Source organism: Schistocerca cancellata, chromosome 2, assembly GCF_023864275.1.
Source record: "Schistocerca cancellata isolate TAMUIC-IGC-003103 chromosome 2, iqSchCanc2.1, whole genome shotgun sequence".
Taxonomy (NCBI): Eukaryota; Metazoa; Arthropoda; class Insecta; order Orthoptera; family Acrididae; genus Schistocerca; species Schistocerca cancellata.
Window position 1 is genome coordinate 1,085,892,583 of NC_064627.1, and position 26,129 is coordinate 1,085,918,711.

At 42.7% G+C, this 26,129-nt stretch overlaps 1 protein-coding gene across 5 annotated transcripts in view; it reads left to right on the forward strand.

Annotated features, from left to right (window-relative positions):
- The window catches only part of LOC126163093 (NAD kinase-like), a 551,175-nt gene that overhangs the window by 370,679 nt on the left and 154,367 nt on the right, over positions 1 to 26,129 (forward strand). Inside the window, exon 1 of one of the 5 annotated variants that reach the window (XM_049920005.1) lies at positions 21,910 to 22,051. The exons of the other annotated variants lie outside the window; for them this stretch is intronic. Within the exon in view, the coding sequence (XP_049775962.1) occupies positions 21,939 to 22,051 (113 nt within the window). The 5' untranslated portion in view covers positions 21,910 to 21,938. Of the gene's footprint in view, positions 1 to 21,909; positions 22,052 to 26,129 lie in introns of those variants that run through there. 5 annotated transcript variants of the gene reach the window in all.

The window sequence follows — 26,129 nt, forward strand, 5'->3', positions numbered from 1 at the left end:
TCATGTGTGACTGTATTGAGTATTCGAAAATAAATGCGCGACGTTGCTTACTGTGGTGCAAATTTTGCCCAATGATGCCGGGGAGGATGGCGTAAGATCCGTAAGAGGGCCGCAGGCATCAGAGTCAGTGAATTATGTTGAGAGCCTGTCATCTGCCTCGCTCCATGTCAGTCGGAGTGTCGCATAAATTATCTGCGCAATACGTCACTGACTTACTAACTCGTTACTGTCGTGCCGGTTGCTTCACAGTGTCGACCACAATGGAAAAGTCTTCGTGCTGCCATTTTTAGCGGCAGCTTTTATCGCCCGTTTGGTAATGCCTGACTAGGCAGTCATGGTGTAACCCAGCTCCTGAGGCAAATGCACCGCTGTGTTCGGTGGAAACTCTCCGTTCGGAAGGTACTGGTTCCATTCCCAGAGCAGCGTGAGACCTGAGTACTCCTAACTTTAGACACTATCACGGAAAAGATAAAAGTAGCCTCGTCCCACACAGCAACGCGGTTCACCAGGCCAAGACTTCAAGCCGGTGTGTACGTGGCACAGGGTACTTCATTCCAGTATCAGCTGCGACATAAAACGGTATAAAACTGTAACGGCGATTTGATCTTGTTGCCTCGAGACCTAAAAAGAGTTACTGTAGCTTTAATTAATAAAGATAATAAATGTTAATCAGATGTAAGTGCCACATTTGAAGATGCGAGTGTGTATAATCCTTATTCACAAATCCTCCTTACTTACGTGTGTTATTTTTCCCATACCCATACCAGCTGACGGGTACTAGGCGCTCGCAGCCGAAAGTTGTCAGTCTACAAGATAAACCCGATAACATTCACGCAGTGGCATATCTGAACGTTTTACCTGTACTTCATATGCCCCGGTGTAATACGTCAACTTCCGTGCGCTTACTGTTCGACTAAGTTTCGATGCCGCCCTTAAGAACGCAAGTAGCACAGATAATGTAGTAAAAATGGTTCAAATGGCTCTGAGCACTGTGGGACTTAACATCTGTGGTCATCAGCCCTTAGAACTTAGAACTAATTAAACCTAACTAACCTAAGGACATCACACACATCCATGCCCGAGGCAGGATTCGAACCTGCGACCATAGCAGTCGCGCGGTTCCGGACTGAGCGCCTAGAACCGCTAGACCACCGTGGCCGGCTAATGCAGTAAGCTTAAGTTCGATTTTACCCTAAATATCCCTAATTCCCTGTTAATATAAAGTAGCTTTAAACCACACAGAAAGGGCGAAATCCTAAGAGTGAGAAACTTGGTCGCGAATCGTGCTTGGATAGCGCAGCCGGTAGAGTATTTGCCCGCCAAAGGGAAAGGTCCCAGGTTCGAATCCGGCCCTTCCAAACAGTGTTACATGTTAATTACTAAACATACTCTAGCCTCTGCATATTGTTGATCCAGAATGCTTGAGAAACGCTGCACGAAAATGTAGATGCAGGTGTAGGAACTGTGATGTTACGTGCTTCTATTGGCCGGTTTACGCGCTAGATGTCGAACATAGCTGTCAAAGCAGACCGTTGGCTAAAGCTTCCTTTGTGGTGGGAAACCGGAACGCGCTTCTAGGCGCCGCGTCATCATTGCTGTGTTGTGCTGGTCGTTAGCTGGCGGGCACGGTTACGTAAACAGATGCGGCAGTCCAACACAGGCGCCAGCAGGTCAGAAATACCGGGCTACCTATAAATGATTCATCCGTTTTCAGAGTTCTATGTATTTCAAAGTACGAATAGGATTGATGGCATGGATAGAATCGTAAACTCACGAAGTACACATTTTGCCCACTAGCTGGCGTTAGGAGCACAGTGCTGTGACAAAATGGCGACAAAGCGGGGAAAGAATTTTTGTATGTTGGAATATGCCACATGTTTATCAGTTAGAACAGTGCAGCGTGCATTCACAAGGAATTACGGAAAAGAACCATCAGGCAAACAAAGCATTCTGCGATAGTATCGACAGTTTAAAAGCGTTGGTTGTCTTTGTAAACAGCAACCGCGGAGAGGGGAAGTTCCGTACGCAATCCAAACAGATCAACGGTCCGCACTAGACACGGACTTGGAATACCGGAGTGAACTGAGTGGGAGATTTTGCGACGGCGGTTACACTTCAGAACGTACCGTCTGCAGTTCGTACAAGAATTAAAAATGGAAGACTATGGACAGCGCCTTCTGTTTTACATCGCAATACAGGAAACATTAGAGCACGAACATTTCGCCTCCAAACTGATATTCAGCGACGGGGGAATGTTCCATTTTTGTGGAAAGGTTAATTGCGACACTGTGAGAGTGTGAAGCATTGAAAATCCTCGTGAAATTATGGCGCATAAACGAGATTCGCCGAAGGTTAATGTTTTCTGTGATATGTCACAGACAAAGCTGTATGGGTCGTTTTTCTTCTGTGAAAAGGCTGTGAGGGTTCCCTCTTACATTCATATTTTGCATGTGCGGTTGTTTCCACATCACTCTGCTGATCCCGAGAATTTCGTCTAACAACAAAACGGGCACCTCCCCTTCTTAGAGCATCGATGGTCGTCGCTACCTAAACGACGAATTTCCGCACCGCTCGATTGGGCCTAGTGATGAGGATGATGATGTGGCTCTGTTCCCTTGACCCCCCCCCCCCCCCCACGTCGCCTGACTTAACATCCCGTGACGTTTTCTTTGGAGATACATTAAGGACCGTGTCTGCGTACCCCACTGTCAAGAACACTGGAACAGCTCGGAGGGTCGCCCATAGAACATTTGTAGAGTGTCACATGCCAACTCTGTGATGTTCCGGTTCTATTCGTGTATAAGTCATATTCACACAGGTAATATTTTACAAAATATAGAGCTCTGAAAACGAGTAAATCATTTATACAGGGTGTTACAAAAAGGTACGGCCAAACTTTCAGGAAACATTCCTCACACACAAAGAAAGAAAATATGTTACGTGGACATGTGTCCGGAAACGCTTAATTTCCATGTTAGAGCTCATTTTAGTTTCGTCCACCTACGCTCAATGGAGCACGTTATCATGATTTCATACGGGATACTCTACCTGTGCTGCTAGAACATGTGCCTTTACACGTACGACACAACATGTGGTTCATGCACGATGGAGCTCCTGCACATTTCAGTCGAAGTGTTCGTACGCTTCTCAACAACAGATTCGGTGACCGATAGATTGGTAGAGGCGGACCAATTCCATGGCCTCCACGCTCTCCTGACCTCAACCCTCTTGACTTTCATTTATGGGGGCATTTGAAAGCTCTTGCCTACGTAACCCCCATACCAAATGTAGAGACTCTTCGTGCTCGTATTGTGGACGGCTGTGATACAATACGCCATTCTCCAGGGCTGCATCCGCGCGTCAGGGATTCCATGCGACGGAGGATGGATGCATGTATCCTCGCTAACGGAGGACATTTTGAACATTTCCTGTAACGAAGCGTTTGAAGTCACGCTGGTACGTTCTGTTGCTGTGTGTTTCCATTCCATGATTATTGTGATTTGAAGAGAAGTAATAAAATGAGCTCTAACATGGAAAGTAATCGTTCCCGGACACATGTCCACATAACATATTTTCTTTCTTTTTGTGTGAGGAATGTTTCCTGAAAGTTTGGCCGTACCTTTTTGTAACACCCTGTAGTAACCCTATACGTCAAACCAAAGTGGGTCTCCACATTTGATATTTGTCTCGTTTCCACGTTTTGTAGTGTGTGGACATCTCCAGCTTTTAAATAATAAGTTATGAAAAGGTACTACTTTCATACGTGCAGAATAGAAGAGCGTGAAAGTGCGTCGGCGCACAAGTGTTTCAGTGCCGATATTTGTGTAGGGAAAGTTACGTCTGTTCATATTAACGGCTGTAGCATTATTTTCACCTTTTCTGCTTTTTAATGAACACTACAATAAAGAAAGTTAAATAAATGTGTACAGTGCAACGGAATAGCCCACTAGAATGTCGAAAATCATCCACACCCAACTTGGCCTATCCACCTTGTATCATCCTAGGACAAAACTGAGACAGTCTTCGTTTCCCATTTCGGTACAGTGTCGTGTAGATAATCACAAAGCTTGCGAAATTCATAATTATTGCGCGTTGAGTTGCGAAGACACTGTGTCGAGTTCGGTAAGGTGCAAACTCCTGTATATGAAGTCGGCGAAAAGCTTACGGAATTTTCTTCAAAATCAAATGCTCCGGGTGTAAACCAACCAGTCCCAGTGAGGCGTAGAGCTGAATCCAGCCCAGCAAGCCGCTCGAGAGAAGACTAACTACTGTCGTGATTGGGTTCTTCCGAAAGGAGGGTGTGGTGTCGTGCTGGGAACTTGTGACGGACACATGAGCTTAAAACCTGCGAAGATCCCGACACATAGTCCCCTCCCACCCCACTTAAGCTCCACCCCTGATCAGCAAGATGCTCCGCCCAACCGGAGCAAAACGATACACATCGTCGCAGATATGTTACTCCTAGAACGAGAACTAGAAAATGAACAATTTCCAACGTATAATGCAAAGACTTTAAGTTTCAGGTATTAATGTAAACGTTTACAGACACGACTACGATTATAACTGTGTGTTGTTGATGAAGTAGAAGTGTCTATAACTTAAAATGGATTTCCGGTACCTAATGGTATTTACAACAAGCGGAACAAAAAATCACGAATGATTTAAAATAATAAATGAAAGCGAAGTACAAACGTGCTGTCTGTTAATTATAATGTGAGCCAATTATCATCAAATTAATCGCTTAATATAACGTGATCTTTCGGGAAAACTACACTTCGCAAATAATGTGGTTGGAAATGTTACGTATGTCGGTAATAAAAGCTTACGATGCCGCAGATGGCAACAGAGTTTATTTCTTTTATTCATCCAAAAAATCTTTCCAGATTATAAGACACAGAACAAACACAAACCAAAACAGCACAGTAAAAATACTGTGTTATGTCAGTAGAGACATAAATGTAAGCTTTATCCACCAAACAGCTTGCACTATTTGCATTAGCTTCACTATCTTGTTTCTAGTCTCTGTATCTCAAACATCCAAAATATTCTGCTACGGAATAGAAGCAATAATCTAATAAGAATAGACAGGCCTACTTGTTTACAATATCCTCACTTGACTCAATATTTTTATGTTTATAAAATGTAGCTTGACTCATTAGACCTAAAGAAATGAAGAATATAAAAATCATACTGATAACAAAAACGTTATGAAGACAGTCGTATTTTCCATACACAAATGCAGGTACTGTTTCCGGTCCTCCGTTGCGAGGGAACTATAGGGGGTAGGGTGAGGTCCCGTTCGTGAGCGAGGTATGGGGGTGGGGTGAGGACCCGTCGTGGGCGAGCTGAGTGCGGGGTGAGTGCCGCAGGGAGGTAGAGTGGGGGGGATCCTCGCTGGGATCTTCGCAGGTTTTAACGTTTGCTGTGACGGACGGCGGCCAGATGTGAAGCTCGACTGCGTGATTGGAGGGGTGGAGGGGGGGCCCTTCTGCGAACTGGAGAAGGCATCTGCATGCCGGTGTGTTGGACCGGTTCTTTTATCCATCCCGACAAAAGGCGCGCTACGTGGAAGAAAAAAAAAAGGTGGGCGGTTCATTTGTGCAGAAGATCGCATGTACAGTGAGTTGTAGGGCCCCGAAACCATCAGTGAGCTACAGAAAATATCCTTATTTCCCGAGAATAATATTAACAAGCGGCTTACGGACTATGTTGTGGTCTTCAGGCGAAAGACTGGTTGGATGCAGCTCTCCACGTCAGTCAGTCCCGCGCAGGCCTCTTCATCTCTACATTAACTGCAACCGACATCCTTCTGAATCTGCTTACTGCATTCATCCTTTGGGTCTCTCTACGATGTCCCCCCCCCCCCCCCCCCACCACCACCATCATCGCACTTCATCCATTACCAAACTGAAGATTGCGTGACGACTCACGATGTGTCTTATAAACCGATCCCTTCTTGCAGTCTGGTTGTGCCATATGTTCGTTGCTTCCCAATTCGATTTAGTGCCTCCTCATTAGTTAACGGATCCACCCATGTAATCTTCAGCATTCTTCTTTAAACGTACATTTTTAAAGTTTCTATTCTCCTCTTGTCCGTAGTGTTTATTGTCCACGTTTCTCTTTCAGGTAAGGCTACATTCCAAACACTTTCTGAAAAGAACAGTTAAATTTATATTCCAAGTTGACATATAAATATCTGAGCCAAGGTTTATTGCTAGTTATAATTTCCATTTCGTATCCTCTTCTGTCAACATCTGTTAGTTTCCTGTCCAAATACCAAAAATCGACTTCTACTTTCAGTATCTTATTTCTTAATCTAATTTCTTCTGGATCATTCGAGTTGAATGTGCTACATTCCATTATCCCTGTTTACCTTTGTTGGAGTTCGTCTTACACGTTCTTCTTAAGGCGGTATCCATACCGTGCGACTGATCTTCCAAGTCCCTTGCCGTCTTTCACAAACTGCAATGCCATCGGCCAACCGTTAAGTTTTTATGTCTTCTCCCTGAATTTTAATTCCCATTCCAAATACATCCTTAGTTTTCCGTAGGTCTTAGTGTGCCACGTGAATAATGTGTGGGTTAGTCTACAATCACGTTAATGCCCCTTTTTGTATCCTGCGACACAGTCTACAAAAATATTATAAACCTTAAATATTCATGTACGTCAAATCCTCAAATCCAAACCACGTAACTGGGACAGAAGGCATTAGGCTATGGCCACAATACCTTTAGAAGTACACGGCAAAAGCCTGACATTGATAGCAGTGCAACCCATGACAAGTTTCCCCCAGTAGAAGTCGAAACATTGGGCGGAAGCGTATGCCATGTCATTTTATCAGTTAATCACCCCCTGCAACCACCACCATCCATTTTTATCCGCTTCGTCGCATTCAGAGATGCTCTCGAGGTGAAAATGTGTCGTTTCGACACCACCACCACCACCACCACCACCACCATCATCATCATCATCATCATCATCTTTATGTTAATGTACAGTTTTCCGCCACTGGTACGGTCTGTTTGGAACACATGGCTCTCCGTTTCCTCCAGTCTTTACATCACCTACCAGTCACTACTCTGACTCATTCTCCTCCCTTTCAGATCGCTTCTTCCAATCCATTTAGCCACTTCTCGGTCTTCACCTTGGGCTCGAGCTCTCCATCTCCATCTCGAGAACCTTCCTAGACATCCCCCTCTCATCAACCATACAGTTCCAAACTACATTTCTTCAGTCTTGTCTTGTTGGGGTTCCTCATGTATTATCTCCCTAACACTTTCTTTTATCATCTTTGTCATTATTATTACACATATTCAGCTTCTCAAAATCTTCATTTCACTTGCTCGCACCTCAGTATAATTGTAATATTGCTCTTACGAGGAGGACGAGCTCCGTCTAGTCATCGAGGTCACAGTCCCCTTCTTCCTTCTGCTGCTCCAATCCCCGTATAGTTTCCCCGTCACCCACGCGGTCTCTAAATTTAAACTGACTTCCTTCCTTCGGCATGCTGTTGTACGTAGAACTCTACTGCACTAGGTGTTCACTTCCGTAAAGATGCAGGAAGAGTCCTAAGAATGGCGGGACTTCACATGCACGCGAGTGTGGCCTACACAGTAACCGGAAACCGCCTTCCTCACACGCTGCGTGACGCTGCGTTTTGCGGTCACTTCTCTGGATCCGCCCGGAAGCTGGCAGCCGCGGAACCCGTTCGGAACAGCGGTCAGTGGCCGACAGTCTCGCGTTGTATCATCGTTGTATTCCGTCCAGACCTGCAATGGACAATACAGTTCGTAATTCTTGCAAGCTTATCTCGTAATCCAGTACGTTCTCACCTTGGCTGCATGGGTGTTTTTCCGTTTCTGGGTCCATTTATCTCCAGCTTCCGGTCGCACTTTTTACTGCTGTTACTGACTGGAGAGAACCTGCTCTTCTGACAACCATTCTGTTCTATTTCAACTTATCCGCAACCGATATTTCAGAACACAGGAGTGTGTGGTAATTGAATATAAATACAGATAACTGCAACCAGTCACTTGTGAAATGTTTATTTCCATAAAATAAGTTCTCGAGTCTTTTCAGCCCATCTTCATGGCTCATCTTCAGGTGAGACGTGCAAAAGTTACGTACTTGCGTTTGTAGCGTGATACTGGGTACTCTCTTGCAACAGTATGGGAGACATTCGGCAGTGTTGCTTTCAAGCTACGTCAGAATAGCACACAGTCTTCTGCAACATGTTTCAAGTTTCGTCCTCGGGTGGGTAACGATGCTTGGAAGCGACTTCTAAGCTCTCTGAGCCATCAATACTCTGTTCAAATGGTTCAAATGGCTCTGAGCACTATGGGACTCAACTGCTGTGGTCATAAGTCCCCTAGAACTTAGAACTACTTAAACCTAACTAACCTAAGGACAGCACACAACACCCAGCCATCACGAGGCAGAGAAAATTCATGACCCCCCCGGGAATCGAACCCGGGAACCCGGGCGTGAGAAGCGAGAACGCTACCGCACGACCACGAGATGCGGGCCAATACTCTGTTCTCTCTAGTAAAAAAACTCTGAATCATGTAGGTATGTTTTGAGAGTATCAATTACCTACCGGCGTAGAAATTTCTTTCGATTTTACGGCGCGGTTTAGGTTACAAATGGAAAGAGAAAATCTCGAAGGTGAGTTATTATACAAATCAGTTAGCGAATTCTTACCTGAAATTTGTAGAAATGCTCCTTTTACGAAGATTGATGCTTACAAGTAACATATTGTATTTTGAAAAAAATAAATGTTATAAAGCCCAAATGCGTCTAAAATTGTTCGTATAATTTAAGCAAACTAAAAATTTTTCTTAACAATATTTCTGTTCAAGCTCAGTAAAGGATTAATATCCAGCTGTCTTTTGCACTGGCTATCGGCCGCAGAATTGAGTACTACAAAGACTGAGTGTTACTATAAGAGCGCTGTCATCTAGCATCTGGTGTAGAAGTTGTACAGCAAATGCTGGATGCTGGCGAGCTTTAAAAGGATCGAAAACTAGCTAATGGAAATGAACAAATATTTCACAAGTGACCTGTCGCAGTTACGAGATGTGGCTGTAAAATAACGGGGTTGTTGTATATTATTTGTAAAACACAAATATTTAGTTACTGTCACTCTCAATGTACTCTCGTCCTCTGTCCCTACAACGCTCCTTGCGAATTTACCACTGATGGAAACAGTACTGGAAGTGCGCCATCTTCAGGCCTTCGATGGCGCTTTTAAGCACCGAAACTGGTTGCTACACAATATATAAGATCATAAGGACGGCTGTAGCCGTTTCATTTTCTTAAAATAGTGAACGGCCGTGGTCCCCAAGACCTCCAGTCAAAAGGATGTAGATACAAAAACAGTACTGGAAGTCTTCCCCTGTGAGCTCCTTGAAGACGAGTGCCGCATTTTCTTTCATTGCTTCAACAGACTGAAATCTCGTTCTTTTTAATGCAGATTTGACCTTGGCGAATAGGTAGAAGTTACATGGCGCTAGGTCAGGATAACGAGGTGGGTGGTCAAACACTGGGATGATGTACTTGGCTAGAAACCTGTCAACAGACAGTGGGGTATGATCCGGTGCGCTGTCTTGGTGAAGAATCCATAACTTGGTCGTCCACAGTGTGGGTCGATTTTTTATCTTATTTTCTCACAGAGTTGAGCAAGAACCTCTAGGTAGTAACGTTGATTAATAGTTTGAGCTTCAGAAACCCAGTGAATGTACACAATTCCGTAAATACATTTTTTCGCTCTCGGTGAAGTTGAGCCCTTCCATTGCATGGATTGGCGCTTACTTTCTGGAAAATAGTGAAACACTAAGCTCCGCCATCTGTCATCTTTCCTTCCAAGAAATAAGGATCATTTTCAGTACCATTCAAAGTGTCAATACAAAGACTTTCACGAACTTCTTTTTGTTCGATCGTGAGAATTTCGGCACCAGTTTTGCATATTTTTTTCTCTTGTGAAACTAATATTTAAAATTTGCCTTACGCGTTCTTTGTCAATTCCAACAGTTTCAGTAATCCGTCGCATATTCAACTGACGGTCAGATGGAATCAGAGGACCTGCTTTTTGGATATTTTGACCCGGTTTTTATCTTGAAGGGCGTCCCGGCGTGAGTCATCTTCAAAATCTTCTCGGCCATCTTGGAAACGTTAGAACCACTCAAAAACACGGCTACATGATAATCTTTGCCTTACTTTTATTTTAGTAATAGATATTTGGTTGCAATTTTTCCAAGTTTCATGTGAAACTTAATTTCAATTCGTTGCTCTGTTATTACACTTACAAATTTTTTCTGGCAAAACGAAATAACAGCTGTTACACAAAGGAAGGCCACGACGACGTTGATTCGTCTATAGACACCAGAGATGCTGTATTCGACCGAGAAGGATTCATGCTTCACAGCTATAGGTCGTTCACCTTTTGCCCATGCGTACTTACTCTGCGGCAGCGTCAGTTCCTTCATTTTAGAGCCACATCTCCTATCTGTGTCTTAAATGTCGCCGTTCTCAATATCCAGTTGCTCAAGGCCTTTCCTGACTAGTGTTGTCCACTTGGCGTTAGTCGCTATGCCATAGAAGCCACATTGAAGATCCTTTATGTGACTATGTGACTGTAGAAGATTAGTTTCCTCTTTCTCATTGTTCCTGTAATGCAGTGTAGATATTGACAGCGTTCCTTGTTGGGTCTGATGCTAAATGTGGCATCGTCTTTGATGGGGGCCTTAATTTTCTCAGACTCGTTCTATAATTTTGTTTTAGTTTCCTGAGCTGTTTGATTCCGACGATGTTCAAGCATTCTGACGCATGGAGCATTGCAGGTCTCAGTAGGGTGTTGGCGGCGTCTGAGGTTTAGGTTGAGGGAGAGTTCTTAGAGAAATGTTAGGGTTTCTGCAATGTGCTGCACACATTGCGTTTTCTGTTTATCTAATTACTTCTGGTGTAGATAAGCGTTGCAGTGCTGCCATATTGACGGGAACCATAGTTAGCCTTTTCGGGTAATGAAAGTCCTGATCAGTGAGTGAAATACACAGAATCGATTACGTCCTTCCTTCACTGTCACACTGTGACATTTATGCCCAAGGCAGCGATACATTCGTGCGTCTCATTCTGTCTCGTCGCTTTCATCCAAGGTTGTCTCGGACTTTTACTTATATGACTCCTTCATTAACGTATTATTTAAGGAAACAGTAATATGTGTATTTCGAAAAAGGTTTGACTTTGAAAACCTCGTCATTAAAAGACTTCAACAAAAACTGTATGGTGAACATGTTGATCCGTGTGTCGCACTTCGACAGGTTGCGCAAAGTGCTGTTTGTCACCGGAAGGTCGCTCCCTAGCGTTGGTTGCGTCATTACGTTGCTGGTTCGACGACGGTAGTCTTTCGACAGCGGTCCAAGGCCGACTTGGTACATCCCTGGGTACGTACAAGAAAGCACGGTACGTAGGCAATCAGTAGCGCCTGAAGACAAATTCGCAAACCGTTCACACCCATCGTTTTCAAAACTAACTCTTGCAGGTCATCCTAGCAGAGTAGATCTTTTTATTTAGGGCCTATGTGGTTAAAAATATCGGGATGAGGGGGATGAACTAGAGTACTTCGTGATGGTCCAGAATTCCGTCTGTTGTTTTCTGAATCATCGAGTCTACTTGAGGTTAACGAATCGTTGTTCGCAATGGCACGTATCACGTTGTAGCAGCAACAGCGTAGTTGCTTAGAGCACCAATGAAAAGTATAGTTCACAAGAAAAAAGGGTGGGGAGAGAGAGAGAGAGAGAGAGAGAGAGAGAGAGAGAGAGAGAGAGAAGAAATGAAAAGAGTAATAGTAAATAACTAAATTACAAACTTCTATATAAGCTACACGCTTGGTAAACAGACCAGCTAATGATAGAAAATTATCATACTGAAACAGTTCATGATATCATTTGTGTTACTTGAGAATGAAAAATGCAATAACAGGTCGCTTTTTACCTTTCTAACTTTTGCCTTGTATAGGTAAAATAAAACCAACATGGATTCCGTAAACAGAGATCATGCGAAACACAGCTCGTTCTGTTCATCCATTAAACCCAGAGCCCCGTATACAGTAATGTTACCACAAGTACCCTACGCCACACAACTTAAGTGGCTTGTAGAATGTACAGGGTATTTGGAAATTCCCGTTACAGACTTCTGGGACTTGTAGAGGAGAGAGAGTGCATTATATTTTGAATAGGATCCCATGTCCGGAAACGTACCATTTTCATTCTACGGCGGTTTCAATTCTGATGTCTACGCGTTCGCCTCGACTGAGGGATAGAGAAAAGTCTCACAGTTGCATGTACTTGTATGCAATAGGTTGGACGGGGTGACGCATACTGCCTCAGATAACCTGGTCTCGCTTAACGTCTGCCCTGCCGTGGGACCCAGAGACAGAGGGAGATACGCTGTCACGAGTTCTGGCCTCTGAAGAGACATACCAGGTGGGATAGAGAGGGTGTACCAGAACATGCATCGTAGGTACAGAGTCTGTAACAACGTTGGTGGTCGCCACATCGAGCCGCTGTTGTAACGCATCGGTGCTGTTCTTACGTACAGTGTGATGGGCTTTTTTTTAAAAAAAAAAATAACATACACACATAATGTTGAATGTATTAATACAAACAGAAGTGCTTAAATCGTAAACTGATGTTTCATTAAGTTTCCTTTCGAATTGTTATCTAATAATTGTACTGCCTCATGCCTTACTGAATTCCTCGATCAAAAGTGGATGACTTAAACATCTGAACTGAAGCAGTAGTAGAACGGAAGTGATAGATCTTACACAGGTCATAACAGTGCCACGAAAATGTAGAGAGGCGAACGCGTGGGAGTAATTGCAGCTACACTACTTTCGTAATCCATGGCGGAAAGAAAGCAAAAAATGAGGAATCAGGAATTTTGGATGCTTCCGGAAACTTGACCCTTTAACTGCTGCTGGAAAGCAACCTTTTCTAGAAGTTCACAAGAATACCGAAGCGCGAGTTTAAATACCTCGTAGGTAAGACCGATACAGTTATGACAGACTGTCCTAACAGACAGACGATCGCTCACCTGCATATTTTTGGCTACCAGCGTTTCATGGAGGAGTTTGGCGTCTGAATGTGAAAGTTCACTTCTCATTATGCCTTTTGGTACCATAAGTTGATAACGCCTTGGTGAAAAACTAAAATAATGTATTAGGTAAGTTTTAAGGAACGCTGAAAAGCTATTTTTTAATTCAATATCATTCTTATTTTACCTTATTAGCTTAAAAAGTTAAATAGTCAGTTAATCGTAACATCTCCGGTTTAACACGGCAATACTACAAGTCTTATTCCAAAGCCAATTATGTCTACAATGCCTTATAGAGGAACACGGCTTATCAAATAATACTAAGCCGAGCTGAAGGTCGTCAAGGAAAGTAGTTATCTGTTCCAAAGGTTAACAACGGAGAAACGTTTCCACACTGAAAAAGAAGCCATAAGCCAACGAGATGCAAAACGAATCTCTCTCTCTCTCTCTCTCTCTCTCTCTCTCTCTCTCTCACACACACACACACACACACACACACACACACACACACACACACACACACACACACACACACACCTACCGAATATCTACCAGTGATCCTTACCATGCACTCTCGGTGGACCACACATTCATAATCTAATTCTCGCCACATTAGACTACAATACACATTGTAACAAGTCAGCAGTATAAATTGCTTAGCGTCCTTCTTTTGCCATATTGTTTAGCGTTTTGACGTTGGAAACTGACCGCGGAAGAGTGCAGTCTTAAAGATACGGTGACAGTATTTTATGACCACAACAAACCAAGGAACCACAAATAGCAAAAAGACATTTCTCAACGTATCAACTATTGCTAATAAAAAAATTCTGAAAAATATTTTGAAACGATAACCAATTTTTCTCGTTACTTTGGGTATACCAAGATGTTAGGCCATAAAATACTCAGTGCATCTTGTTAGCTCCAAGTCATAAGTAATTCATGAGCACGCGAGGAATCACATTTAAAGTAGATGCACTTGTTAAAATTTCTATAGTACTGGAAATTGGAAATTTGTGGTGAGGTTATGGGACCAAACTACTGAGGTCATCGGTCCCTAAGCTTACACACTACTTAATCTAACTTAAACTAACTTACGCTAAGGTCAACCCACACACCCATGCCCGAGGGAGGACTCGAGCCTCCGACGGGGGGTGCCGCGCCGGCCGTGACAGGGCGCCCTTAGACCGCGCGGCTAAAATACTGCTAATGACATAGAAGAGATGTTTTTCAGAGCGATAGTTTCTTGGGTACATACGTTTTGCTGGAAGACTGGTCTGATGCAGCAGCTGACTGCAGTCTAACCTGTGCAAGCCTCCTCATTTCGAATAATTATTGCAGCCTACATTCCTCCCCCCCCCCCCCCCCACCCCCACACACACATACTTCCCTCCATTACCAAACAGACTAGTCCTTGATGGCCCGCGATGTGTTCTATGAAGTGAACCCTTGTTTTAGTCAACTTGAACAATAAATGTTCTTTTTCCCAATTCGATTCATTACTCCCCCCCCCCCCCCAAAAATGGTTCAAATGGCTCTGAGCACTGTGGGACTTAACTTCTGAGGTCATCAGTCCCCTACACTTAGAACTACTTAAACCTAACTAACCTAAGGACATCACACACATCCATGCCCGAGGCAGGATTCGAACCTAAGACCGTAGCGGTCGCACGGTCCCAGACTGTAGTGCTTAGAACCGCTCGGCCACACCGGCCGCCCCCCCCCCCCCTCCCCACGTTTCGTCATACTTTGACCTAGTCTTCAGCATTCTTCTGTAGCACATGTCAGAAGCTTCTATTCCCTTCTTGTCTGAACTGTTTACAGTCCTTGTACGGATGGTACAAGGCGACACTTCAGGCAAATACTTTCAGAAAAGACTTACTAATACTTAAACCTACATTCGATGCTACCAAATTTCTCTTTTCATAATCTTTTTCTTGCCACTGACAGTCTGGTTTTATATCCTATTATATACTCTCTACTCGTCACTTATTCTGCTCCGCAAATAACGAAACTCATCTATTGTAGGTTTTTCATTTTCTGATCTAATCCCCTCAAATAATCTGATAGGATTCTATTGCACTGCATTCATCTTGTCTTACCTTTGTTAATGTTCATCTGTGTAACCTATTTTCAAGACACTAGGCCTAAATGTATCAGGCCTCTCTCTGATCATTAAGGGTTCCTCATGAAGCACAAGAGGTCAATCTGCACTCCAGTGTCGACAGTTCTGGGAATTAACATACCCGTGTAAATGGAACCAAGCATCGTCTCGAAACGGAATGAGGTAAGTATCCGTGTGACCGTCATGCAATTATTCTAAAACCCATTCGCAAAACTTAACCTTGGGCGCAGGATCACCAGGTCGAAGTGCTTGTACTACTGACACTTTTAGGACCTTAGCCCAAGCAGCTTGGCACCTCTTTTTACTGAAGTGTACGATATTTGTGTTTGCTGCGAAAGACGTGTAAGAGACTTTTTAGGGGAATTTTCCAGGCGGTGTGCAATGTCATAGAGACCAGCGTCAGAGAGCACTGTTCGTCATCGTTTACGCCTCTTGTCTTTCACACTTCCCGTTTCACGAAATTTATTCACTAATTTGTGAACTACATCACGACTCGTGAACTCGAACACCTTTAAACTTCTGTTCAAACAATCTCAGAAAAGTTCGCGCATACGAAAAGTATAAACACACGTTGCTTAATTGAATAATTCACTCTTGCCATTGTGGCGTTCGCAAACTTCACTGATACACTCGTGATGCCTGTTTCACTGCTAAGAGTGTCACTGGCCGACAAGGCGCGTATGTCTGTATGGCCTTCAGGCTGTTGTTGTTGTGGTCTTTAGTCCAGAGACTGGTTTGATGCAGCTCCCCATGCTACTCCATCCTGTGCAAGATTCTTCATCTCCGAGTAACGACTGTAACCTACATCTTTCTGAATCTGCTTAGTGTATATATCTCTTGGTCTACCTCTACGATTTTTACCCTCCACGATTCCTTCCAGTACGAAATTAGTGATCCCTTGATGCCTCAGAACGTCTCCTACCAAGCGGTCCAGTCTTTTAGTCAGGTTGTGCCACAATTTCCTCTTCTCCCCAATTCTGTTCAGTACTTCCTCATTAGTTGCGTGGTCTACCCATTTAATCTTCAGCATTCTTCTGTAGCACCGCATTTCGAAAGCTTTTGTTCTCTTCTTGTTTAAACTGGTTATTGTCCATGTTTCACTTCCATACATCGCTACACTCCATACAAATACTTTCAGAAACTATACTCGATGTTAACAAATTTTTCTTCTTCAGAAACGCTTTCCTTGCCGTAGCCATTCTACATTTTATGTCCTCTCTACTTCGACCATCATCAGTTATTTTGCTCCCCAAATAGCAAAACTCATCTACTACTTTGTCTCATTTCCTAATCTAATCTAATTCCCTCAGCATCACCTGACTTCATTCTAGTACATTCCATTATCCTCGTTTTGCTTTTGTTGATGTTCATCTTATATCCTCGTTTGAAGACACTGTTCGTTCCATTCATCTGCTCTTCCGGGTCCTTTGCTGTCTCTGACAAGATTACAATGTCATCAGGAAACCTCAAAGTTTTTGTTTCTTCTCCATGGATTTTAATTCCCACTCCAAATTTTTATTTTGTTTCCTTTACCGTTTGCTCAATATACAGATTGAGAAAAACATCGAGGATAGTCTACAACCCTGTCTCTCTCCCTTCTCAACCACTATTTCCCTTTCATGCCCCTGTACTCTTATACCTGCCATATGGTTTCTGTGCAAATTGTAAATAGCCTTTCGCTCCTTGTATTTTACCCCTGCCACCTTCAGAATATGAAAGAGAGTATTCCAGTCAACGTTGCCAAAAGCTTTCTCCAAGCCTACAAATGCTAGAAACGTAGGTTTGCCTTTCCGTAATCTATCTTGTAAGATAACTCGTAGGGTCAATATTGCCTCGCGTGTTCCAACATTTCTACGGAATCCATACTGATCTTCCCCGAGGTCGGCTTCTACCAGTTTTTCCATTCGTCTGTAAAGAATTCGCGTTGGTATTTTGCAGCTGTGACTTATTAAACTGATAGTTCGCTAATGTTCACATCTGTGAGCACGTGCTTTGTTTGGGATTGGAATTATTGTATTCTTCTCGAAGTCTGAGTGTATTTCGCCTGTCCCATACATCTTGCTCACCAGATGGTACAGTTTTGTCATGGCTGGCTCTCCCAAGAGTATCAGTAGTTCTGATGGAATGTTGTCTATTCGCGCGGCCTTTTTTCGACTAACGCCCACAAAAAAATCAGCGGGGGCATAGTGTGGTCCCACGGGACCCATTCGAAAGGCAGGCGCGGTTTACGTTGCCGGCCTGTAATACCGCCGCTCATCAGGTAAATGGAACACCCTCCTTTGCCGATCTGAGCACAATGAAAACACAGATACGAGCAGCGCTTTTTTCTAAAAAAAAAAAGTTTGAAGGTACTCCGAGATTCGGTATAATGGAGCGAAAATTACTTGTTAACTGAAGCATGGGATACCACCCGTCTGCTTTTAGCCATGAAGTCATCAACAGGTCGAACTACAAAAAAAAAAAAATTGTGTCGGAGTCTGCAGTTGACTTTACTATTGCCAAGTTTTTTTGTTTGAAACGAACAACCAGTCATTTTTCTCACCTCACAAAATGCTATTTCTAGTTCCAAACTCTAGCATTCTGGGCGATCATTTATTTTTCTATCATGCACACGTTCGTTCACTGCATTTCACACATAGGTTCAATGCTCAGGTTTACAGCCTCACTTTCGTCATCCACTGATGTTGAACTTCCTGGCTTTTCACTCGGACACGTATTAAGGTAGTTTTTGGTTTTTTAGATGCAAGAGAACAAGAAAACAACAGTTTGTTAGTTTTCTGCTCATCTCTGACCTCCAACTTACAAGTAGCAACGAAAGACAGGACACACTGGAAAACATCGCACAACCGATAAGAACGGAACAGCAAAACGGAACAACAAAACAAAGATGGCAATGGATCACGAAGGATCATGGTAGCTAGAGAGCCTGTATACAGAGAGAGTGGCCATAGGTGAAGTTGCCCGTGATCGGTTGATTAGCTTTGGCGCCATTTTTCTGCCAAACGTCTCAAGCGCTTCCTATGTTCGCCGTGTTTTTGAGTTGAATTGAAGTTCAGAGGACTTCTGGAAACGATTAAAAGATATTTGAATTATTGAGAGACTTGTTATGCGTTGTGCATGCATGTTCGAGTTAGTTGTATATCGTTTTTAGCACGTAATTAGCGTTTGCGATCTTAAATATGAGTTGAAATAATGAAGCGTTTTGTGTTGAAGTCGTTAGGCCTACATGTTTGACGTAAACACTTATGGAAAAGGCCATGTGGCTAGCAAATTATTTAAGAGACAAGAAGAGAGAGATGACCAGAATTCCAGGCCATCCTTAAGATATTCAATGCATCGATTGGTTGCAGGCTGCTACTCATTACTAATATATTAAACTTGAAACTTGACGTTTCATATTTGTGAGAAACAGAGGTTCCAAATATCTTCTGTACTAGAAACAAGAATATTTTGAATTTGGTAATCTTTGGCAAAATTTGTAACTTCTTGTTGCAGTCAGGAAGGAATGAGTAACTCTTGTAATAAAGTTTTGGTACAACTTTCTTAATGGTATATATTATCCGAAATATTTATTTAGTTACGCCTATAAAATGTTTGGTTCTTTACTTTGCTCAGAGAACTCTGATTTTAAGGTGTCAGTTTTTTAAAATATTTTTAGTCACGCAAAACAAGTAGGCCTATTACAATTTACTGCATTTTTAAGCTCTTATTTCTTTAACTGTTCGTGCATACTGGTAGTATCACAAGCTTTTCTGAATCTGACAATTGCTGGAAAAGGAAAGTTCTTGTAATTGTTGTGCCATGCTCATTCGACTTCAGAGCGTCAAACTTTATTTCGTTCCGAATCAGAACACTAGGCATTATTTTGGTTTCAGTATTATTGCCTAACTGTTGACGCAGGCAAGTTGTAAGCACGTTTTCCACAGTTGTCGTGGTTGCTGAAGCATTATTCGTAGTAAATAATTGTAGGTACTCTTGAAGACAGTTTTTAATAGGAGTACTTACTGTGGGGTAGAAGGGATACGGTAGTTTTCTTGTTATATTTGGTCGTTATTACAGTAGCCTACATTTAACATTACCTGATTTTTGTAATCTTTTTCGTTTGTTATATACGAGAGGTATTAAGTATATATGAATGAAAGTCGTAAGCAGTTGTTTACTTGTGACATGCAAAAAGTTTGAAGACGTGACAAGAAATACTAATACGTCTCACACTTTTTGCATGTCACAAGTAAACAACTGCTTACGACTTTCATTCATCCGACTGGTACGTTAAATCTTTAGCGTTATGCACTTCCGATACAAAACAAATGCTATACACTATAATTTTTCTATTTACGTTACTTCCATTGCAATATGTCTAGTAAACGAACTTTGAAGGAGATAAATGCAAGTGACGAATAATTTTTACGGCCACTGTATCAAATTTTCCTGTGCTGTACGTAGTAGGCCACTATGAGTATATTGTAGCTGTAAAGAAAGGCATTTAACGAATGATCGCGCCATATTGTCTTGTGCTTTTGATTCGGTGAGTGTGTACTCCACTACAGGCCATTCAAAAGTTCCGCCCGCAGTTTGGCAGAAAAATGGCCGCCGTATCGTCCGGTTGGCTACTCTCTCTCTATACAGGTTCTCTAATGGTAGCTATAGAGTAGAAATATCTCTGGAGTGAGCGTCCTGCGCATGTTGTCAACATTAAACTGGAATTGTCACGTGATCTAGGGACGACGTCGATTGTTTAACGCCAATTCGCGTCCGCCATCAGGTGACGTCACGTCTCGTCACAAAACATCAAAACGTTCTACAATACCTTTCGAATGGAGGCATTCGCACAGGTCGTCAACGGAACGTCACGTCATTTCACAGTACATCAAGGTTTCTCGGGAAGAAAATTTTGACGGTACCTGTCTGTTAACCTATTTTCGCCGCGCTCATTCTCCTTATAATAGTGGATTTTGTACTGTTGTATTTTCATAATCTTTATTTTATAATTGCGCTTTGTTTTAGTGACAAATTGGAGATGTTCCATGAGGACTGGGATATTTTTTCCACATTCTTACACAACCGAGGTCGTATATCTGAAGGCGAAAAGTTATTTAGGTTTTACGATAACACAAAGGCGCTGACGGCTACAATGTATATGTATAAGAACATAAGTAGACGAAGCAAATTCCACCATATGACATTTTAAGCAAAAAAGTCAGCTTTAATGGAGTCAAATACAGTTGTTTATGACGTTATTAATTACGTAAGAAAAAACATAATGGATAAGTTTAACAGGCCTCATTAATTCGTTTGAAGCTTTCTTTGATGTGTGTGAATGTACATATTTTCCCTAGCAAATAATTGTCGATGTTTTGAAACGTTGTCTCACTTCTCAGTAATTTACCAAACATAATTGATCAACAACATAGGTTATAAAGTTTGCTTCGGCCATTGACAAATTTTGTCGTTGTTAGCTCCTCAGTTCTGATAACATTTTATGCATATTAGGGATGGTGACTCAAAACCCCAATTTTCGCAGTTCAGTACTGTGTTAAGCGACTTAACGAGATGTGACATGAAAGACATTTTAAATACATGCTGACGTGAAGCTTCTGTGACGTCATGCTCGTTCATTTTGTTCTTCAAAGCTAAAATCCCAATTTATTTAAAATATCAGACGTAAACTGCTATGGTGCCTGCAAAACGTCTATACTAAATCCACAGCACTTACGAAGGGAATCTGTATTTACTAGCGATATGACAACATTCAAAATTTATGGGATAAATGTCGGACAAATCTACGGCGTCCCGAGATCACGTGACCATTGTGGCAACGTATGTTGACAACACAAAATCAATTCTGCGCTTCTGAATGCTCACTCCAGAGATATTTCTACTCTATGATGGTAGTGGGACCATAGAGACATCTATCGGTAGCTCGGCGTTTGAGCGTACGGATATCCGTTTAGCACTACCATCGCCCACTATAGCGGACGAGGGCTTGTGCTTGTCGAACTGGCTGCCAGGCAGATTCAGTTATGGAGAACGATTGCCGCAGCTTCGAAATGCTTGAAACAGTCGATGACATCGCTTTTCCCACCAAAAACTGCGCTGGTATCGTTCGTACTGCAATTACCAACACGACAAAATGAAATAACAAATTTACGTCCGTGAAATAAATCTTTGGCACTCTTCCAAGTTCTCAACATCTAAAAAAAAATTACTTTGTCGACGAAAAAGTTTAGGGGTACGCATTCCCCAGCGTTCCCCCAGAAAAACAGCACTGGATACGAGTATCCGCCGCCGACGTTTGTCGACCAATCAGCGTGAGGAAGCGACAGTGCGTAAATTGAGCAAAGTGAATACAGAGGAAGACGAGACTCCACGTGTAGGGACGTCCTGGAAGGTACGAGCGAGCGAGAGGAAGCGCGTCTTCCCGCTGTACGCAAGCGGCGCGGCCAGGAAGCGGAAGGCGCTCGGAGAGGGAAGCAGGCGGCCGCTTCGAGACCGGCGTGTGCTGCCGCGGCGACATTCGAGTGGCGGCGGCTGCCGAACACGGAGCTGACGAGGCCGAAGCCAGAGGAGCGGTGGGCAGAGGAGAGAAGAGAGAGAGAGGGAGGGAGATAAGCAGGTAGCAGCAGCAGCAGCAGCTGGCCGGAGCGCGCACCTGCAGGCCAGGTACAGCGGCGCCACGCAGCCAGCCATGTGGCCGCCCGGCGAGCAGCAGCAGCAGCACGCAGTCATGGCCGCGCCGCCGGACGGCGAGGGCCTCGTCGCCACCGCCAGCGTCAACGCCAACTCCGTCGACGAACTGACGGACCGCGTGCTGCCGCTGGCTCTGGCCCGGAAGCTCAGGTAAAGTGGCCCGACACCCGTCCATCTGTCTACGGCACCTGCGTCGCCAGAGCAGCTACACGTGTCTTCAAGGAGTCTGCTTCCGATGTACGATAACAGCTCCGCACTTTGCGCCCTGCTGCGCTGTCAAGACTCCACGCTCTGATACTTCCTTTGCGTTTCCAGCGATACGCTGTGTGGTCTAGTAAATCAAAAAACGGTGGCCTATTTATCGTAGCACTATCTTACGGATCACGTCAAGCAGTAGGACACACTGATTGACAGCGTGTAGTGCAGTATGCGACATACCTAATTCCTTTGACCAGAGACGTCGTCATCGGCACCTTTTCTTTTTTTTCTTTTTTAGTGAAATTTGTGTTAACAGGCTGACATACTGGGTGTCTCTCGTACGGGTCGTCGGCAGATAATAGCAGTTTCACCGGAGTATGAATTAAAAAACGACTTCTGTTCTTACTTCAAGAATTCTCCGCAATATTGAGAGTGGTAGTGATGTTCAGTCCCTATGGGCCACTATTAAGTGGGGCGTTCCCCAAGGTTCGGTGCTGGGGCCACTGCTGTTTCTATTTATATAAATGATATGCCTTCTAGTATTACAGGTGATTCAAAAATATTTCTGTTTGCTGATGACACCAGCTTGGTAGTGAAGGATCTTGTGTGTAATATTGAAACAGTATCAAATAATGTAGTTCATGTAATAAGTTCGTGGCTTGTGGAAAATAATTTGATGCTAAATCACAGTAAGACTCAGTATTTACAGTTTCTAACTCACAATTCAACAAGAACTGATATTTTGATCGGACAGAATGGGCATATTATAAGTGAGACGGAACAGTTCAAGTTCCTAGGCGTTCGGATAGATAGTAAGCTGTTGTGGAAAGCCCATGTTCAGCATCTTGTTCAGAAACTAAAAGCTGCTTCATTTACCATTAGAACAGTATATGAAATAAGTGACAGTTCAACACGAAAAGTAGTCTACTTTGCATATTTTATGGTATTATTTTTTGAGATAATTTTTCAGATCAAAAAGGGTATTTTTGGCTCAAAAACGGGCTGTTCGAGCTACATGTGGTGAAGTTCGAGAACCTTTTGTCGACCCCTATTCAATAGTCTTGGAATTCTGACATTGCCCTCACAGTATATATTTTCTTTAATGTCGTTTGTTGTTAGCAATATTAGCTTATTCCCATGAGTTAGCAGCTTTTACTCAGTTAATACTAGGCAGAAATCAAATCTGCATGTAGAATGCACTTCCTTGACTCTTGTGCAGAAAGGAGTGCAGTATTCTGCTGCATCCATTTCCAATAAGCTACCATCTTAACTCAAAAATCTTAGCAGTAGCCCAAACACTTTTAAGTCCAAACTGAAGAGTTTCCTGATGGTTCACTCCTATTCTGTCGAGGAGCTCCTGGAAGAGCTGAAAAATTAAGCAAATTCCATTGTTACATTCTTGATTTTCTTTATTTAAACTTACGACTTGTCACCTGAATATGTTTCTTATATTTCATTCTATCTGTTTCTACTATCGTGTTATAATTTCATGTATTGACTCGCTCCATGACCATAGAGACTTCTCCTTAATTTGGTCCCACGGAACAATAAATAAATAAGTAAATAAAACTTCAGTCACAACTTTTCGTGTTTTATTAAGTATACGATGCTTTTCGTACCGTGTGGGTCCATCATGATGAGTAATTCGTCTTAATACGTGCTTCATTTTTTTCTCTTGAACGAGGTGAAATGCTTCAGTCCGGAACCGCGCGCCTGCTACGGTCACAGGTTCGAATCCTGCCTCGGGCATGGATGTGTGTGGTGTCCTTAGGTTAGTTAGGTTTAAGTAGTTCGAAGTCTTGGGGACTGATGACCTCAGATGTTAAGTCCCATAGTGCTTACAGCCATTTGAACCATTTGAGGTGAAATGCATATTCCTGTCACGAAAAAGTTTGATGTTAGGTTATGAATTTCCTAAGTCAAACACAGAAAATATGTGCGAAAGAGTGGAAAAGTAATTTGGTAAGTTCACACTGTTCATCTTTTCCACTATTTCGCATATATTTTCCGCGTTTGACTTACGAAATTCATAACCTAACATCAAAAGTGACAGGAATATGCAGTCAACTCATTCAATAGAAAAAATTAAAGCATGTATTAAGACGAATTACATTTGATGAAGAGCCCACAGGGTCCGAAACGCATCGTGTACTTAATAAAACACGAAAAGTTGTGACTGAAGTCGTTTTTTTAATTCATACCTCCAGTGTATTGAATACAGTCACGTTTGAAGCTACGAAATATGGATAGAATTAAATTAGCAATTCAGTTTTTGCAACGTGTAATTGGTATCAGCCCAAACAAATACTGTTCGTAATGTGTTTCACGCGACAACAGCCATCAGCCGGCGTCGGTTTGCTTCCCCTTTCAAACAAAATGATTTTTAAATCGGAATTTTATTTGCCCATTCGATAAGGCGCTACCAGATTAAACGTTTTTGGAAGGTGACTGCCAACAGCCGTTAAGTAACGTATCAAATGTGTATTTGAACCAGCAGCTGTTTTTATTGTAAACCAACATTCTACTGGTTTCGGTCTTCGACCATCTTCACGGATGAAGGGTTAATAAGGTTTAAGTCTCCATATTGCATTAGTCGTTACTTAAAGTGTGTAGTGTATGCCATGAATGTAAATATATGACACAGCACTTTAAAACCTCTGTATACATGTAGTATTCGGGGGTTTGCTTTTAAAGCAGAGCAGTACATTCGTATATTTGCTTTTAGAGTCCTGTGTCATCTATTCACATTCGTGGCATGCACTACATATTTTAGGTAATGACTAATGCAGTATGGTGGCTTAAACCACTTCAACCCTTCATCCGTGAAGATGGTCCAAGACCGAAACCGGTGGAATTTGGGTTTAAAATGAAAACAGCTGATGGTTCAAATACGCATTTGATACGCTACCAGATTACCCTAGCTTGATACCGTTTTCGAGCACGAAGGTAGCAGTCAGCGCGCGCCAGAGCGGTGTGCTCTCTGTTACTGGCTTTTGCTCGTATCTTACTGTCCTTGTTACAGAGCGGTAAAACGAATATCGCACTAGACTAATTAGGGACCGCTCTGTCGAATAGGCACATAAAATTTCGCTTTAAAAATCATTTTGTTTGTACCGCGAAACAAACCGATGTGACTGGCAGCAATTGTTCGGGTTGGCTCCAGCTGCACAGTGAATGCAAACACGAAATTGCAGATAGCTGCCGAAACGGCAGAGAAAAACGCGTTTCTTAAGAGAGACACGGAATATAACGTAGTCCTAAGCCTAGCTTAGCTTCGAAGATGATTGATAATTTGGTTATCAGTTGATAAAGCCATCCAATGTGTCAGGGTAGCTTTAATTGATCTCATCTTTAAATCCAGATTATGCCGGTGCAGATTATGCGTGCGAAGTTCAGCGATTTTCGAAGTAAACGAAGCCAGAAGTCCTTTATTATGATTAGAATGAATATTTTCGCTTAGAATACTCTGTTATACATGCGATTCATAGTTTATCCAGGGATTCCCAGCAAAATTTTCTCGAGGACCCCCCTCATCGACCATGATTGGCTTTTTTAGGTACTTGATACTGTGATATGACAAGATACCAAATTAAGAGTCTTTTTATACGTTTTCTATTTTTGGTACTTGGAAAAAACAGACATATTCATTATTGAAAAAATATTGAGCTTAAAACTATTGCAATTGTGCCATCATTGTTATTGTTAAATTTTTGATTATTGCTCTAAATCTTCGCCTGCAAATCTTAAAAAAAATAGTGTGCTAGTGTCAGTTGGCTCTAGGAAGATGCTAGACGCAGAAGTTAGCGTTCGATAAAGCTCTGCTCATGCAGGAAGCGGCCAGAACAAAATAATCTGTTATCATACGAAATATATTTAATATATTTTTTATTCTAATAGCATCTTGCGGACCCCTCTAACATAGCTCGCAGACCCGTGGGGGACCATCTATTGGGAACCACTGGTTTATCGCGCTCACCGCGGTATATAAATTCGTTCTTCTGATATAACAGCGTTGAGGACAAGATTCGTC